The sequence below is a fragment of the Spinacia oleracea genome, chromosome 5 (genome assembly GCF_020520425.1).
Source record: "Spinacia oleracea cultivar Varoflay chromosome 5, BTI_SOV_V1, whole genome shotgun sequence".
Taxonomy (NCBI): Eukaryota; Viridiplantae; Streptophyta; class Magnoliopsida; order Caryophyllales; family Amaranthaceae; genus Spinacia; species Spinacia oleracea.
This window is the reverse complement of record NC_079491.1, coordinates 10,611,032-10,627,370: the sequence shown is the minus strand read 5'-3', so window position 1 is coordinate 10,627,370 and position 16,339 is coordinate 10,611,032. Positions and strand designations below refer to the sequence as shown.

General features: G+C 35.0%; 3 protein-coding genes across 3 annotated transcripts; 1 reads left to right on the top strand and 2 right to left on the bottom strand.

Annotated features, from left to right (window-relative positions):
• Window positions 1-223: 223 nt before the first annotated feature.
• Window positions 224-766, bottom strand: LOC110798694 (gibberellin-regulated protein 6). Its single transcript, XM_022003883.2, has 2 exons — window positions 576-766; window positions 224-455 (listed from the first exon to the last, which is right to left on the bottom strand). Exons 1-2 carry the CDS (start codon window positions 688-690, stop codon window positions 274-276), a joined length of 297 nt encoding a protein of 98 aa, XP_021859575.1. The 5' UTR covers window positions 691-766; the 3' UTR covers window positions 224-273.
• Window positions 767-3,443: 2,677 nt separating this feature from the next.
• LOC130461946 (uncharacterized) lies at window positions 3,444-6,801 on the top strand. The gene is made up of 2 exons (XM_056830256.1): window positions 3,444-4,194; window positions 4,854-6,801. Exons 1-2 carry the CDS (start codon window positions 3,889-3,891, stop codon window positions 5,013-5,015), a joined length of 468 nt encoding a protein of 155 aa, XP_056686234.1. The 5' UTR covers window positions 3,444-3,888; the 3' UTR covers window positions 5,016-6,801.
• A 6,576-nt stretch (window positions 6,802-13,377) lies between these two features.
• LOC110798688 (gibberellin-regulated protein 6-like) lies at window positions 13,378-16,107 on the bottom strand. The gene is made up of 3 exons (XM_022003875.2): window positions 15,850-16,107; window positions 15,705-15,753; window positions 13,378-13,949 (listed from the first exon to the last, which is right to left on the bottom strand). The coding sequence occupies exons 1-3, from the start codon at window positions 15,913-15,915 to the stop codon at window positions 13,768-13,770; spliced, it is 297 nt and encodes a 98-aa protein (XP_021859567.1). The 5' UTR covers window positions 15,916-16,107; the 3' UTR covers window positions 13,378-13,767.
• Between the last annotated feature and the right edge of the window lie 232 nt (window positions 16,108-16,339).

Below are 16,339 nucleotides of genomic sequence, written 5' to 3'. Positions count from 1 at the left end.
AGAGTAGTCTTAAGGCGGTAAATTCGACGTACCTTGAGGTGTGAGCCTTGGCGGCCTATTTATAGTGTTTGCACAATAAATGCCCATAGGTCATTTATTGCTATTGGGCCTTGGGCCTTGATGGATGGCTGACTAGCCATTGGTGGGTTTGATGCTGTTTGTTTAGAGCCATTGGGCTTTGGACTTAGTGGCCCAATAGAGAATCAATTGGGAGCCCAAACAGCAGTAATACGTAAATGTTAGAGCTTTATTCCATCTCTAAATGCAATGAAATTAAGGGCACTTGGAAGTTCCCCTCTTAGTCTTCCAGTTGTTGTAGCAAGGGCAGACTTCTTTGTTTCCATAGGTGCCTGGTGGAACGCAAAGGCATGTGGCGCAACACTTCAAGCAAAAGAACATGCATTCATGAGTTTTTCTAGCCTTTGAGCACCTCTGAGTACAACGTCCTTGACATTCTGTTCAATTTCAAAATCAAATCAAATCAAATCAAATTAATTACTAGTGTAAACGAAGAAAATAACTTTACAATTTCACGTACTACTATAATATAACATCCAATTACAATAATTACTTACGATAAGGTTTCAAACTGTTATTCCCGTAATAGTTGACTCCAGCATAAACGTCTGCAATAAGCATGGAAACGACGAGGAAAGCCAAAAGCAAAGAGAAAGCCTTAATATTGGCCATTTTAACTTCAAAGAACAATTAGGAGAGGGGTGTTTAAGAGAATTCTTGGTTAATTGTGGGTTGCTTATGTTTGGGATCGATGTAAATGAGGTATTTATAGATTAATTTGGTGCAACTTAATTGTGAACAAACTACAGTTTTGCATTGACTTTCAAATTATGTCAATTAAATTGTCCCTCTCTCCGCTAATATCGCTGACCTCCTCTTGTGAAGAGTTGTGTTAATAATTTAGGCTGCCTAGTTATCAATCAATTAATTGAATCAAATTAGAGAAGTTGATAATTCTACAAATGTTCATTCACCCAATTATAGTAATCATTTAGGAGTACTACATTGTCTACATTCCCCTAACTTTCAAGGAGTATACTTCCTCCGTTTTTAATACTCGCAACGTTTGGACTTTTTATACTATTCACATGTTTTACTTTACCGTACTATTGTTGGTGATTTATATGTAAGATAAAACCTAGTCATTGGAGATCTTGATAAGTTATTGTCAATGTGTAATTTCAAAATATCATCTTTTTATAATTTTTTATTGAAGAGAATTGAAGACACTAATCAAAATTATGCATTGTCATACGTGAAAGTGAGCAACCTTGCAAGTAAAAACAAACGGAGTAAGTGCAATTTTTTATTCATATACAAAGTACCGCATTGTCTATATTCCCGGGGCGGAAGATGGGCTAGTTCATTAATCGTTGTGCATGAGTACACACATAGAGATATCAAAAGGACAATAGTAATCACAAAACTGTTTAACTCCAAAAAGAACTGGCGTAATAAGGTGTTTGAGTTATGATAACATTGTCATCCCTTTTAACACGAGACACACTAATACACTTAATAAAACACTAAAAGCTAAAATATAACCCAAAACAAATTGGAAATCAGAAAATTAGTTGCACCCAGTAGCGAAGCCAATGAATACCAAATGGGGTCACTTGACTTCCCAGTTGGTGAAAGAAATTGCATAATTTTATTAAATTTATATTAATTCGTATTAAAAAGTACGGAGTACTTAATTATGTTAATTTTCCAATAAATTTTAATAATGACCTCGCTTAATACATTTTTAGATCTACCACTGCTTGCACCCTTTGGCAAATTGAACGAACAATAAAAGATTGGCAGTCGTCGTACTCTAGCTAAAATTACATATCCCTAACTTTGAACCCGAATACTTGTGTAGTTGTGTTAGTTCGTTCCTTATCAATTTTAATTTCCAATAACTGAATAACATACACAAGGCATGGTTAAACTCGCTACTGCGTAATATTTACTAAATAATATTATTACGACAATTATCGAACATAATTAGATTAGATTGTTATTAAGAACGCATTACACAACATATATACATATGCCAACTTTTTCATCGAAATATGTACAAAACGGGGCATAAACATTTTTTTACCACTCGTGTTAGCTTTTAGATAAATGATATTCAGATGAACACGCATACTTCTTCCGTTTCATATATATCGCATTATTTTTATTTTTATGCTACTTACGTTGTGTCTTTAACCATTTTTATATTACATACGTAAGAAAATATGTAATCATTTAGAATCTTATTAAATTCGTATTGATATATATCTTTCTAAATATCAAAATAATTTTGTATTTGTGCATAATTCAAGAGACAATAAGATTCAAAGTCATTTGTTATGAAGCGTAAAGTTAACATGATGCAATATTTGAGAGACAAATGAAATATCTCTTTAAGGAGGTGTTGAAATTCAATATTTTCTCTTCTTTTTCTCTTCTTATATTGGAGAAAAAGAAGAGAAAATATCAACTTATAAGCTTATAGAGTTACTCATTTACTCCCAATATGACCAATTAATATTATTGTGAATCTTGCATTTAACTTATAAGTGGTCGAACCCTTCTCCTCCATATTGAGTTGCCTTGACTCATTTCATATTATTTGAAATTAAAATCATTACGTACAAGTATGAGGCAAATGTAACATGGGTAGTGAATCAAGTGATAACGTAAATGAATATTTATCGGTGCTATTTTTTAATATTCATAAACGTGACAAATTCTCATGCATGATTCAGAAGAATGTAAGCAATGACGGACATAGTTTGAAATGTTTGGACATTTAAATATTTAAATACATCAACTATTTCTATTTTCATAATAAGTTGAAAATGAACGATTGAAATATACGTAGTATGGAATTACATTACTCCGTACAATTTTTAAATAGGTACAATAAAAAAATGTAGATAATTTTTTTAATCTGGACCCTTAGTTGTAGACTTGTAGATATCAAATCTTAATCGTTGGTCATATTTAGTCAGCCAATCAATGTATTATTGTTGACCCAAATGGTTTTGATGATGACAAGCAAACTTAACTAATAAATGTTTAAGTTTCTATGCTAAGAAAACCAGGAGTTCCAGAGTAGGAACAAGAGAAGGTCAAAGCATGCAGACTTGGACAATCAAAGAAACTGATCAAGCAGGCATAAAGAAGTTCCTGATGGGAACATGGTTCGAGAAGTTCCTGATGGGAACATGGTTCGAGAAGTTCCAGAGGTGGAACAACCAACATGCGGAGCAGCATGGAACATGAAGACAGGAAATAAGAGTCTACTCCCTCCGTTTCTTTTTGTTGTATCCGTTTCCTTTTTAGTCGTTTCATAATGTTGTATCCACTTAGAATCTTTCCATTTTTGGACATACTTTTTTTCCTAAAATACCCTTATATTTCAATCTAATAACCAAAAAACCTAAAGAATATACCCATATTCCCACCTAATTTTCCCCACCCATAATATTTTATTCATTTAACCCACCCACCTCCCTTATTAAATTAATAAAACCCTAACGTCACTCTCACCTCTCTCTCCTTATAACCCGTCCCTCTCACCCTCTCTCTCCTCATTCTCTTCGGATCCCTCTCTCCTCCTGTCTCCCTCTCTCTCCTCAAGAAATCTCTCTGTTTCTCTAAAAACCCTAACCTTCTCCGCCCCTGTTCTTCGTTTTTTTTTGGTGAGATCTCTCAGATCTTTGGGGTTTTCGCTCAAAATTGTTCTCAAACTTTAACCGGAACGACATTCCGGTGAGATCCCCTCTAGTTTTGTCCCCTTTGTCGTCCCAAATCCCGGTTGGTAATCGATTCTCTGGTGAAATTTTTTTGGGGATAAAATCGGAGTTTTATTAGGGTTTTATTAATTTCTTAATGGGATCCTCTTCCTCCAAATATCTTCCGACTTATTCGGTTGGTACTTCTGGGCAACGAATTCCTGACTCAAACTGTGATTGGGGCTCGAAATGCATTTGTCCCAACAACGAGCACTCGTATTCTGGCGAGTATCTGAATAATTTGAGGTTGGCCCAGAAGGAGAACACGAGTACCCGAAATTATCTCAAAGCTTGGTTTGAGAAAATGGAAGTGGAGCCTGGTGAAGAGGTGGAGTCCAAATACGACGATCGAGTCCCCACACCAGCAGATCTGAGATTCTTTGGAGGAGACGAATCTGATGAGGTATATTTCCTTATTTTTGGGTTTTTTTTCCTGATTTTTCGAGTTAATTAGGGTTTACTCTGTTTTTGGGATTTTTTGTGTTTCTTGGAGAAAATCTGTGATTTTTGGTTGAAACGTAGGTTTTCTAATAAAATTAGGGTTACTCTGCATGTTCTGATTTTTTGAGATTTTTTGTGAATTTTAATGATTTTTTTTCATTTGTTGATGATTTTTGTGAATTGTTTTAGATTTAACATTGGTTCATTTTTTGTGATCATGCATGTCCCATAAATGTTTGATTTTTGTGTTAAATGATGAAGTTTTCGAATTGCATGTCAGAGATTCGTTGATAATTTTTGTTAAATGATGAAGTTTTCTAATTGCATGTAAGAGATCCCTTGATTTATTTTGTTAAATGATAAATTTTCGAATTGCATGTCAGAGATCCCTTGATTTTTTTGTCAAATGATGAAGTTCATGAATTGCATGTTAGAGATCCCTTGATTTTTCTCGATTTTTATGAGTTTATTTAAATTGCATGTTGAATACCATGAATGTTGGTCTGTTTTGGTTGATTTGGATGTTCAATTCCATGATTACTTTGATGATGTTGTTCTTTGATCTTGTTAAGTTGATGTGAAATATATTAAACATATTTTATGTCCCCTCTTGATTGCAAGGAACCCAATCACTCTGATTCATTCGACCTATACTATGTGGGTGAGTGTGAGAACACAACTGCTGGTCCAGAGGTTTCTGATGGGCAATGTTCGGTTTCGTCCCCAAACGTGAAGGAAGATGAAATAAAAAAAAAGCCACCTAAGGGTGTTGATGATGCTTAGAGATAAGTGTGTCTTCTATAAACCCTCTTTTAATTATATTTGGATTGCTGGTTAGCTGTGGAGACATAAGGTGGAGTAGCCAACAACTGTGATCTGTTGTTGGCAAGGGGTGTTGTTGTTTTGTTGATGATGTGATAGGGTTTGGAGTGTATTCATGTCCTCTATTATTGCCTTGTTGCTTGAAACATGTTGCCTTGTTGATTGATGAATGTTGCCTTGTTGATTGATGAATGTTGCCTTGTTGATTGATGAATGTTGCCTTGTGTGCTTGCTGATTTAATAATGTTGCCTGTTGAAACTGTCATATGTTTGCTGGTTGATTAGTGTTGCCTTGAGAGGGGTGAAAGCATATGGGATGGGTTTATGAATAAAATTTTAACATGTGATTGGAAAAAAACAGTTTCATTAAAGTCCCCTCTTATTGTTTGTCTTTCCTGAATGCTTGGTCTGTGATGTTAGGGTTTGAATGAGGTCTATGATGAGTCTTTCAGTGCTGAGAAACTATCCATGTTTCATAAACCACAGTGCGCCATTAGCATCCAGCCGTAGGCTGTATGAGGCTTTTGTGTGCTAATGGTTTGTGAACATGGTGTGGTTCAATGAAGCTTGGGGACATCTGAGACCAAATTTAACATGATGATGAGTCTTTCATATGCTGAGTCTTTCATATGCTGAGAAACAATTCAAGTTACATCGATGATGAGTCTTTCATATGCTGAGAAACAATTCAAGTTACCTACACTCACTCGTGCTGCCATTAGTATCAGTGATGATGCTTCTCAGGCGCTAAGTGTGTGTAGGTTGAATTTGTTTCAATGATGCTTGGGGACATCTGAGATGAATTTTGATGTCATGCATGTTTTACTTTTGTTAGTTAGGTGGTCCTTCAAAGGGGATTGACTTATTTTTAAATATCCAATGCGATAGTTCACAATTTGTCAATTCCCTTTGGAAGGACCACCATGACACTTAAACAACATGTTTGATTGTGGTGTTAATGATAATCAATGATGTTAAAGGTTGATATCCTGAGATTTATGTTTCAATACTTGTCCTTTAACTCCTTTTGTCGAATGGAGTGATTGTCATTTCACATGATCAGTAGTGAATATCAATCATTCCGTTCGGCAAAAGGATGTTAAAGTTGAGAAAATATTGATACAATAGATCAATGATGCTATTCAACAACTCTGAGATTGGAACCCTAATGTTTGCTAATGTCCCATGTGTGAGTTTGGTCATTGTTAAAATTTGGAAACATACTACATATATGCTGTAAATCAACCTATCTGAGATTGTTGTGCCTTGTCCATTGCTGCCTTGTTATTTGTTTTGAGTCATCTATGATGAGTCTTCATTTGCTGACACTCAAACCCTATATTCCATTAACACTCATGCGCCATTAGCATGAATAATGCTTCTCAGGAGCTAAGTGTTGGTGGATGGGGTTTGTGTGAGGGATGCTTGGGGACATTCTGAGATGGTTGTGTGTACTTGCTTCTATGTACTTGATGCCTTCTTCTTCATGCTTTGTTCAATGATGAATTGGTTTAAGCATATCGAATTTTACTTTTGTTGACGCATCGGTATCTAGGTGGTAAGATTTTCCATCTGAAAATGATGTGATATGCATTCTTTCCACTTAGATGCCGATGTGTTTAGAGAAGTGATTTTGCATATGACTTTCTAAGTATGTTGTAAGTAAATACCTTGCCTTTGCTGCCTTGCTCATGGCCTTGTTTTTTTGAGTTGTTCAATGATGAAATGATTTAGTAACTCGAATATTACATCTTTTGACGCATCGGTTTCAAAATGGGAATAAATTCCATCTGAAAATGATGTGATATTCATTCTTTCCATTTTGAAGCTGATGTGTTTAGAGTTGTGATTTTGCATGTCCTGAGTTTCCTACACTTTTAGTATCCTCTGTCAAATGGAGTGACTTTCCTTTCCCATTTCTGTTTGTGTTAGTCATTCACTCCATTTGGGAGGAGGATATTAAAGTTTAGGATTCAATGATGATGAACACATACAAACTGAGAACAACATGTCCCCATGCTTTGCCTTGGCTTGAAAATGAATTCATGTGTTGCCTTGAAAACATAAAGTTGTCCCCTTAATGGTTTAAGGAATGGCTGACTCATTAAATTGGTGTTTTGTGTTTCAATTACAACTACAAATAAGAAACATGATTGTGAATATGATGAACAAAAACTAAACTATGATTGTGATAACCTAGTTATTGTTGCCTTGTTGATGCTGTCTTGTTCATATTGCCTTGTGCATTGCTGCCTAGTTATTGTTGCCTTGTTGATGCTGTCTTGTTCATATTGCCTTGTGCATTGTTGCCTTATGATTTTGACTTATCCTGAAATCATATGTTAATATGCAATGTACATGTTCCCTTATGATTTTGAATAATCCTGAAATCATATGTTAATATGCAATGTACATGAATAACTACAAATATGTGAGTATGATGAACAAAAACTAAAGATTAACAACAACAAATTGATTCATTCATTCTTCCAGTTGATATGTTGCTTCCAAAATGTTTTAAATACATGTGATGCTTTCATTCAAGCTTACAAAAGTGACATTTTGTTTGCTCTTGTAACTTTTAAAACATGTTCCCAAAACACAAAAAGTAATCTCTCGTTCTTGCTCTATACTTCACTGATTTGCTCTCCATTCATCAACAAGTTGTTTGCATTCATTCACAGCCCACCTTGGGGCCTTAACTTGTTCTGGCAGATTCCCCTCATCTTCTAAAATCTTTTTCTTGTTGTGTGGGAGTTGGTAGTCATTGTCCCCCTTGTGTTTCAAAATTTCATTTCCAACATATTGAAGTGACATCCACACATTAGATAGAGTCTTTGCATGCAGTTCATTATATGCCTCAGTCACAGCACCACTTAAATCTTCAACTGTTTTAGGCATCTTTTTGTGCATTAGTGATTGAATTGACCTAAAGAACCCCAAGTCTAATATGTTACAATCTGGACTGTTTGCTGGCTGCTGAGTCAATATCAATGTGAAGCCATCTTGCTTGTAATGTTGCTGCCATTCTTGATCATTTTGCAAAATGTGTGCCTTTGCATTGTCTTGAATGATGTATATCACCCTTTCCCCCTCATGTGGTGGCCATTTCTCTTTAATTGCTGGGATTAGGTAGTTGATTAGCATGGCCCTAGTTGCATCCTTGCTAGATCAATAATGGTTGTTCTATCCCCCATGGCTATGGAGGCTATAGACTCATATGTTACTTGAATTCTCTTCCTCCCACAGTTGTGATATTTGCTATCATAGAAATACGAATCCATGGCTGCCTTATGTGCCAATGCTCTCTGCCATATTAGTCTAATTGTCTTCCTTGTGTAACCAAACTTTATAACAGCCTGCCTATTTGTCCCATGAATGAGTTCATCTGAATGCTTTTCTTTTCTTAAGAGAAGGAACAACAAGATTTCCAACCTTAATTCGTTGTTAATCCTTGGGGTTCTAGGCTTATGATGATTTTGCTCTGTTTCTGTTTGATGAATTGGAGATGGTGGGAACTCTTGTTGTGTTGGCATGTTCAAATCAAACAAAAATGGAACTGAGTGGTTATCTGATATACCTGATGTATGATGTGGTCCCACTTCACATTCTTGTGCATATTCTTGTCCCACTTCATTCAGATCTGGCAATTGTTGATTTTGCTCAAAGTCCCCTATTTGATGAGCATTTACTTCACTTACAGCATTTTGGGTTGCTTCATCATCATTATAATCTGAATCAGAGTTCGTGCCGTCTCCTTCATCATCGGAAAAACCGAGGAACTCGTCCTCCTCTTGATCTGAAGCCATTAATGTCCCCTTGCTGATTAATTGTAGTGCATTTATTGCCTTTGGTTTTTTGTTGTTGTAACTGATATTAAAACAGTTGGAATTTATGAGGGTTTTTGGGTAGAAATTGTTCCCTATTTATAAAGGGTGGTAAATGTATAAAGTTTGGAGGGAAAAAGTTTGGAGGGAAAACTTTTTGGTAAATTTCTGTTTTTGGAGGGAAGTGTAAAAAGGGAAGTGGACTTTCCCAATTTGGGAAGTCTTCCCTCCGTTTTTTTCTGTTGCTGTAATCTCATTGGATGAAATAAATCCACCTCATGTACTTTGGTCCCCACTTCAATCAGATTTTTTCTGATTTTTGATTAATTAAATGAAAATATCCCCTTTCCCATAATTCTTTAATATTTTCTCTCTCCTTACTTTAATCTTTAAAAAAGAATCTCTTACACATTCTTACACACAATCATTTCTCTTACACCCAATCATTACACTTATACCCATACAAACCAAGATTCTATTTTTCTTAAAAACCCCCCAAGATTCCAAATGGATACAACATTTAGAAATGGAGGGAGTATTTTCTAGGATTCATGTAAGTATATATTAGCGTGAAAGGAAATGAAACAAGGTGTCAAAAGGAACTCGTGGAACTTAGAGTCAAAAGCATCTAAGAGTCGGTGAATATGTTGCATATTATTATCGTAATCTATAGGGAATTATTTAGAGTTTTGTTTCTTAATAAATCTCTACTTGGTTAAGAGTTTTAGATAATATGCACTAGTTATTTTAGGATAAGATTTATTTTAAAATAAAAGATAAGTTTTAAATTAAATAAACTTTAATTAGGATTCTGATTTTAATTGCATCTTTTATTTATTTTTATCTTACCTGCTTTTGGAAAATAAAGAGTCAAAATTTATAATACGTATAATGAGTTTGTGAGTGTTGGAACTTGTAACGCAAGTTCCTCCACAAACGAAAACTCATGTATTTATTTCACGTTTATGAAAAGGTTTTCAGTAAAATATTTTTGCATAAGAAAATAAATAAAAAGCGAGTTTTGGAAAAATATCTCTTGGATTATGTTTTGATAAAACGTTGCTTTTTCTCCAAGTATTTATTTTCTTTTTGTTTCCTATTTTTACTCTAACTGTTTTACTGTAAACATGGTATAAGTTGTGCCCAAGACTTTGACTGCTTTCTCCCCAAGTTTCTCCCCAACTAACTGATCATGGTTAAGTGCCTAGAAGTTAGGAAACTTACTGTTAGTGGAGGAATAAGTGGGATTATGGTTAAGTCTTGTGCACACTATAAATAGAGGCTTATATCTTCATTCCAAAGTGTCTGACTTGTGTCATTCCATAAGGGTTGGCTGTGGAATAATGTTATAGAAGAATATGTTTTTCATTCCACGTTTTTGAGTCAGTTCCTACGAGTTACAAGTTCCTACGAGTGACATGTTCCCCATTGGTTTTTCACGTGCTACATTCTAGAGGGATACTAATCAATTATCAATCATCAATATTTTGAGAGTTGGTCAAGGGTTGAGTGAACTCTTGTAATGGGGAATTGGTCAAGGGTTTGAGTGAATTCTTGTATCAAGTTTTGGGCATGAACTTTAGTGAGTTCCTGATGTGTATGGGGCAGGAACTTGAGTGAGTTCCTGATATGTATTTGGGTAGGCTTTGAGTGAAGTCTATGAGAGAGAAGCAGAAAGGCTTTGAGTGAAGTCTAAGAGTCAAGAGAGACTTCTAGGGAAGTCAGTGAGAGCGTAGTTGTTTGAGGGAACAACTATTGGGAACTTGAGTTCGTAGAGGAACTCAAGTAATGGCCGAGTTTCTTATAGGATTGTAACTGAGTTGTTGCCCTATAGTGAAAAGAGTTTGAGTTGAAATCCCTAGTGGGTCGAGGTTTTCTTTCCAGTTGGGCCCTGGAAAGTTTCCTCGTAAAATCTCTCTTGCATTGTTTCTCTACTTGCTTATGTTCTTTATAATTCCGCAAAAATTGGCTAGCAAGTTCCATATTACAATTCACCCCCCCTATTGTAGTGTTCCATCCGTATAACAATTATATTAGTCATTATTTCTCTTCTTTTTTATTTGGGACATTTAGTCTCATACTCTCAACTCACTCATACGTAGGTTGTAGTTTCTTTAGCACATACAGAATGTTACGGTACGTAGTATGAGAGAAGTGATAGAGTGTATCGTTATTCGGCGTCCATGTTAGTTAAAATCGTCTGCGTTTATTAAGTGAAAGTATGATTTTGCGCTTACGGAAAAAAACAACCCTCTCTATTTTTGCACCCATATTTTACCCCTCTCCCTCCGACAGCCTATTCCCCCTCTCCTTCGGCAACCAATTCCTCTCCCTATAGCAACCATGGTTGTTAAAATCACTATTTAAATCGTAGAATCTTACAATTCTACGATTCAGATATGATTTTACAATTCGGTCTACGATTCTACATTTTTTTCTTGACTAGTGAAAACCTCGTAAATTTGAATCACGCTGAGAAAGTTATTAACATATAGATAAATATTGTTAATTATTTCTTATTTAGCTAGTAATTAAACAACTACGGCGTGTATATTTCATTTATTAATTTTTTCACCTATAGTTTCAATGAAATTTGAGAATAAAACCTTGATTATACTTGTACGTAGAATCTTCAGATTCTACAATCTAATTTTAAGAGTGTAGGAAATGATACTGTAAAATCCGAAAATGATAAGAAAATGTGGGCCAAATATTTGATGTGTGTAAAATTGTGACATGTCATTAAACATTGTCTTAGAAGCAAAATTCTCCCCGACTATGGTGCAATCGCAAAAAAGTAGAATCCCGATTTTGACAACTTTGTTGAAAGCCATTTTTTTTCACATTCAAAATTCAAGTACCATTTTCGTTAACTTCGCAAATAATAATAATAATAATAATAATAATAATAATAATAATAATAATGACATAATAAAACGTCAAGTAATAACATATGTAGTAATTAATTAAAACATAATAATAATAATAATAATAATAATAATAATAATAACATACAATTTTTTCAACGCTAAACATGCCAGAAAATTTATAAAATATTAACAATAAATGGAAATTATTATATTACAAATAACAAAAAATATATATATTTTCAAATAAAAACAAATTGAAAAATAAAAAAAATAAAAACAATATAAAACACGATTTCCAGTAAAGAAAAGTAAAAGAAAAAGGGGAAAAAATTAAAACTTTCAATTAGATTATCGCGCATAGACTGTACAGGACTGACATGGCAGCCACACATAGGTTATGCGTCGGCGATATGTCATGCACAAGATGTGCGCGGCCGCGGTGTCGCTGAGCACGACTGCCTTCCGTATTTCCTGTGCGCGACAAGCTTTTCAAAAAAACAAAATTACAAAACCTTACGTTACGCGGTGGTGCAAGGAGAAGGCGGCGACATCGTTATCGTTGGAGTCATTTTCGATGTCGGCTACGCGCGTGGTGCATTTCTTCGCCGACGACAATTTTCTTCTCCCCTGCTTTATCAGTGGCCAACCCCTTCCCTTCTTCCTCCTAGCCGCGTCCTCCCCCTCCCCCCTCTTCCTCCTTTTCGCGACCTTCCCTCCTAGTTGTGTCCTCCCCCTTCCCATGTTCTTCCTTTTTTTTTGGCGACTCTCGTCTCCTCCCTTCCCTTATTTTTCGGGCGAATGACAAAAACAGAGAAGAGGTGAGGACGGAAAGTGAGAAACAATGTGGGTGACAGTGAGGACGGAAAGTGTAGGGGTGGTCGGAGAGAACCTTTGGGTGGTGGGGAATATTGGATTTGGCCGGAAGTTCGTGTTTTGTGGGCGATCGGAATATGGGCCGGAATAGGGGAAACTTGTGCGTGGAGGTGAATTTTTTAAAGGGTAAAATTGTACTTTCACTTAATAAACGTGGGCATTTTTTTTGCTAACATGGGCGTCGATTAAAACCTTATATATTTATATATACTAGCTTTTTTTAAAGCATTTTCCAATATCAAGACTGTTATGAACTGATTAAGAACAAAATGGACAAGAGGTATGAGTCTATGTGATATGGGTTGGATGAGGTAAGGTCCAATGTTTTTGGACCCATATCCTACTTATAGACCATAAGAGCAATTCCAGTGATTAGCTACAAGGTGGACCGTCATAAAAGGGGACCGTCATTGATGGAAAATTCCGTCGTTATTCCGTCGTAAAAGCCATTTACGACGGTTGTTCCTGTCTCTACTTAGTTGTTAGCCCCGTCATAAAAAACATTTACGACGGGATTTTTGGGTCGGTCATTATTAGATTGTCATTAATAACTCATATTCTAGTAGTGATACTAAGGAATTTATATATGAACATACTCCCCCCCCCCCCCCCCCACATAAGGTTGGAGTAGCTAGCAAATGACAAAAAATGGATAAAATGTTGACATACAAATGTAATAAAGTAAAGTAATCGAATAGAACTAAAGAAAATGATAATGAGAATTAAATAAAGTGAGTAAAATACTCCATAGAAGAGAAGAAAACAGAGGTAATATATTAAACACCAAAATGGCCAAAAATGTAAGCCCAATCACGCTCTCAATTGTGGGGTTCACAACTATAGACCCTCTAATGGAGCAATGGGATAATTAGCCAATAAATACATCTTAACAATATAAAAATAAAATAAAAACTAAAGTGCACACACAAATTTTCTAGTAGTAAAATCTTAATGCAATTCCTCAGCAAAATGAAAATCACAACCTACGTAGTAGAGTTACGTGGTCATGTAGATAGTAGGGTTAGTCCTTAGTTCCTAGTTCACCCATATATAATTATACGGGGTAGATAGAAAACTTTCGAGACAGATATAGCAATCTCCGTTATCTCTATGTATAAATAGCCGAGATTAAAGAAAGGGCGATTAAGGGCACTTGGGAGTTCCCCTCTTGGTCTTCCAGTTGTTGTAACAAGGGCAGAGAAATTTGTAGCCGTATGTACCTGGTGGCACGCAAAGGCATGTTCGGCAGCACTTGACACAAAAGAACATGCATTCATGAGTTTTTCTAGCCTTTGAGCACCTTTTCTTACATCGTCCTTTGCATTCTGTTCAATTTTATAAGCGAATCAAATTATTAATATAACCATTTTACTACAAAATAACATTAAAATGTTTCCTCCTCGGAATAATTTCTCCTTGATGGTCTAATTGAAATAGATCGAAATCATTTGCTAATAGAGTAATAGCTAGGAAAGTGTCGTCAAAAAAAAAAGTGTATAACAATTAACAATAAACATTTCATATGGATAATTAATGTAGATTTGTCGATAGATAAATGATCAGAGTCGGTTTTCGACAAGAAAACTCAAGTTTGAAGTTGTTTAAGATAGTGTAGTGCCGTAGTATACGAAGTGGTTCTATATTAATCTATACTATATATTAAAAGACGTCTATAAAAAAATATACGTGACATGTAACACTCTATATTGGTTTACTATCAATAAAATAATAAAAATTTTACCACCAAATAATAAAGTAATAAAGCTTTTGTCACCAAACTATTACATGTTTTATGTTATTATTGCAAAAAAACAAATGTTTTTTTTTAGGTGTAAGCAAAAAAATATATATAAGTAAATGTGAATGTAATTGATGTAGTAATCCGTGGCATCGATCGGGCCCAAAAATTAGTTAATTTAATATATTAAAAGACGTTTAAAAAAAATATGTCATATCATATGTCGCTCTTCATTTAATTGGACACATGTCATTTCGTGTCATCTACCTATAGCAATGACTCGGGACATCATCTGAGTCCAAACACTAGTGTAGTTGTTAATACGAAATGCTTTATTCTATTTGTTTTAGAATTCAATGAAAAACTAGCTCTTGAGCCCGTTCTATGAACGGGCAGTTATATATTGGTTGTTTAGCCGCCTTTTAAAATTATAATTTTATTGACAAATTGTGATTTTAGTGAGAATATATCATTTAAATAGAGGTAAATTTGATGGTTGAAAGAATATTTAAATTAAATGATTAATTAATTTTGAGTGTTAAAGGGGGGAGATGAATGGGAAGAGAATGACTGAATATATTTGACTGTTTGTGAATTGATGTGGAATGAGAAAGACTAAATAGAAGATGCGTTTAAGTTGTAAAATATAGGCAAACAATAAAAAGTAAAAGTAAAAAACCAATTTGATGGATAAGAGGGGGAGATGTCACGTGTCATCTGATAAGTTATGATTTCGCTTTTTAAATACTACTCCCTCTGTCCCTTAATACTCGCACCGTTTTGACTTTTTGCACTATTCATATAATTCACTTTGACCCTATTTTATTTCTAGTATATGCAAAAACAAATGTTAGTATATAATATATTGTTGGCTTTATCTTAATATATATTTTCATAATATTGAAAAAAAATAAGTTTTTATAATATGTAGTTGAAGATATTGATGGTCAAAAATGTGCATTGGCAAGCGTGTCCGGTCAAAACGGTACGAGAATTAAGGGACGGAGGGAGTAGGTATAGATATACATGCATGTTTTAGACATTATTGATGAGATCTTGAGGAATGACTTGGAGTAGTCTATAAAACTATAACTCTATGACTAATGACTATCTTAAGTATTTTGATTGTTTGAAACTATTTGTTGGTTTTCAATCTAAAAACTCCTTATTATGATCAAATACATTCCCTTGGAAGAATCAATACCGTATATGCCTATGTATATAAATACTCCATAAGCGTATGTATTGACATACGCCAAGTAGTAAAGGTATACTCTGTATATGCCAGTATAGGAAAAAACTATTGAAAAGAAGATGATATATATACAAGTAGTTTACTTACGTTTAGGCTTCAAACTCCCATTCCCATATTGGTAATGCCTTGCAAAAGCCTACAAGTAAAACAAAAAAAAGGTCAATTAAAAAATGTGCACCGTACCATTAAAGGAACAAATGCCTCAAAGGCTCAAACTAATTATACAATATACCTCAGTGACCAGCATAGAAAGAACAAGGAGAGCTAAAAGCACAGTAAGAGTTTTCGTATTCGCCATGTTTATTGTTTTGAAGATTAATGTTGAATGCCTAATGCTTAGGTTTGTGTTTTTAATTGGGGTTATTTATAGATTTATTTATTAGGAATTAGTAACTATGTTTAGAAGCTAGCTAGCTACACTTTTGCATTGACTTTCAGTTTGTTACCTTGCTTTTAAATTAATGTCCTTCCTCTCAATCTCCCGCCAATATCGCTGACCTTGTTTTGTGAATTCAATATCAACATGACCCGAGTTCGCGGGCTAGGTAAAGATGGATGTTGGCCGCGCCGGCCCGAAGTCTGACCCGACCCGGCACGAAAATAGCCCGGCCAACATGAGCACGAAAAAAGCACGGCCCTACACGGGCACGAAGTCGTGGGCTGTGGGGCGGAAGTGGGCTTTAATTTTTTTGGAAAAAGCATGACAATGCACGACATGACTC

Excerpts from the sequence above, each read along its gene's own strand:
- LOC110798694 (XM_022003883.2), bottom strand. The coding sequence starts at position 690 with ATGGCCAATATTAAGGCTTTCTCTTTGCTTTTGGCTTTCCTCGTCGTT. Across the intron at positions 456-575 it reads TAACAGTTTGAAACCTTATC|AATGTCAAGGACGTTGTACT; the intron begins GTAAGTAATTAT and ends GAAATTGAACAG.
- LOC130461946 (XM_056830256.1), top strand. The coding sequence starts at position 3,889 with ATGGGATCCTCTTCCTCCAAATATCTTCCGACTTATTCGGTTGGTACT. Across the intron at positions 4,195-4,853 it reads GAGGAGACGAATCTGATGAG|GAACCCAATCACTCTGATTC; the intron begins GTATATTTCCTT and ends CTTGATTGCAAG.
- LOC110798688 (XM_022003875.2), bottom strand. The coding sequence starts at position 15,915 with ATGGCGAATACGAAAACTCTTACTGTGCTTTTAGCTCTCCTTGTTCTT. Across the intron at positions 15,754-15,849 it reads TTTCTATGCTGGTCACTGAG|GCTTTTGCAAGGCATTACCA; the intron begins GTATATTGTATA and ends TTTTACTTGTAG. Across the intron at positions 13,950-15,704 it reads TGGGAGTTTGAAGCCTAAAC|AATGCAAAGGACGATGTAAG; the intron begins GTAAGTAAACTA and ends AAAATTGAACAG.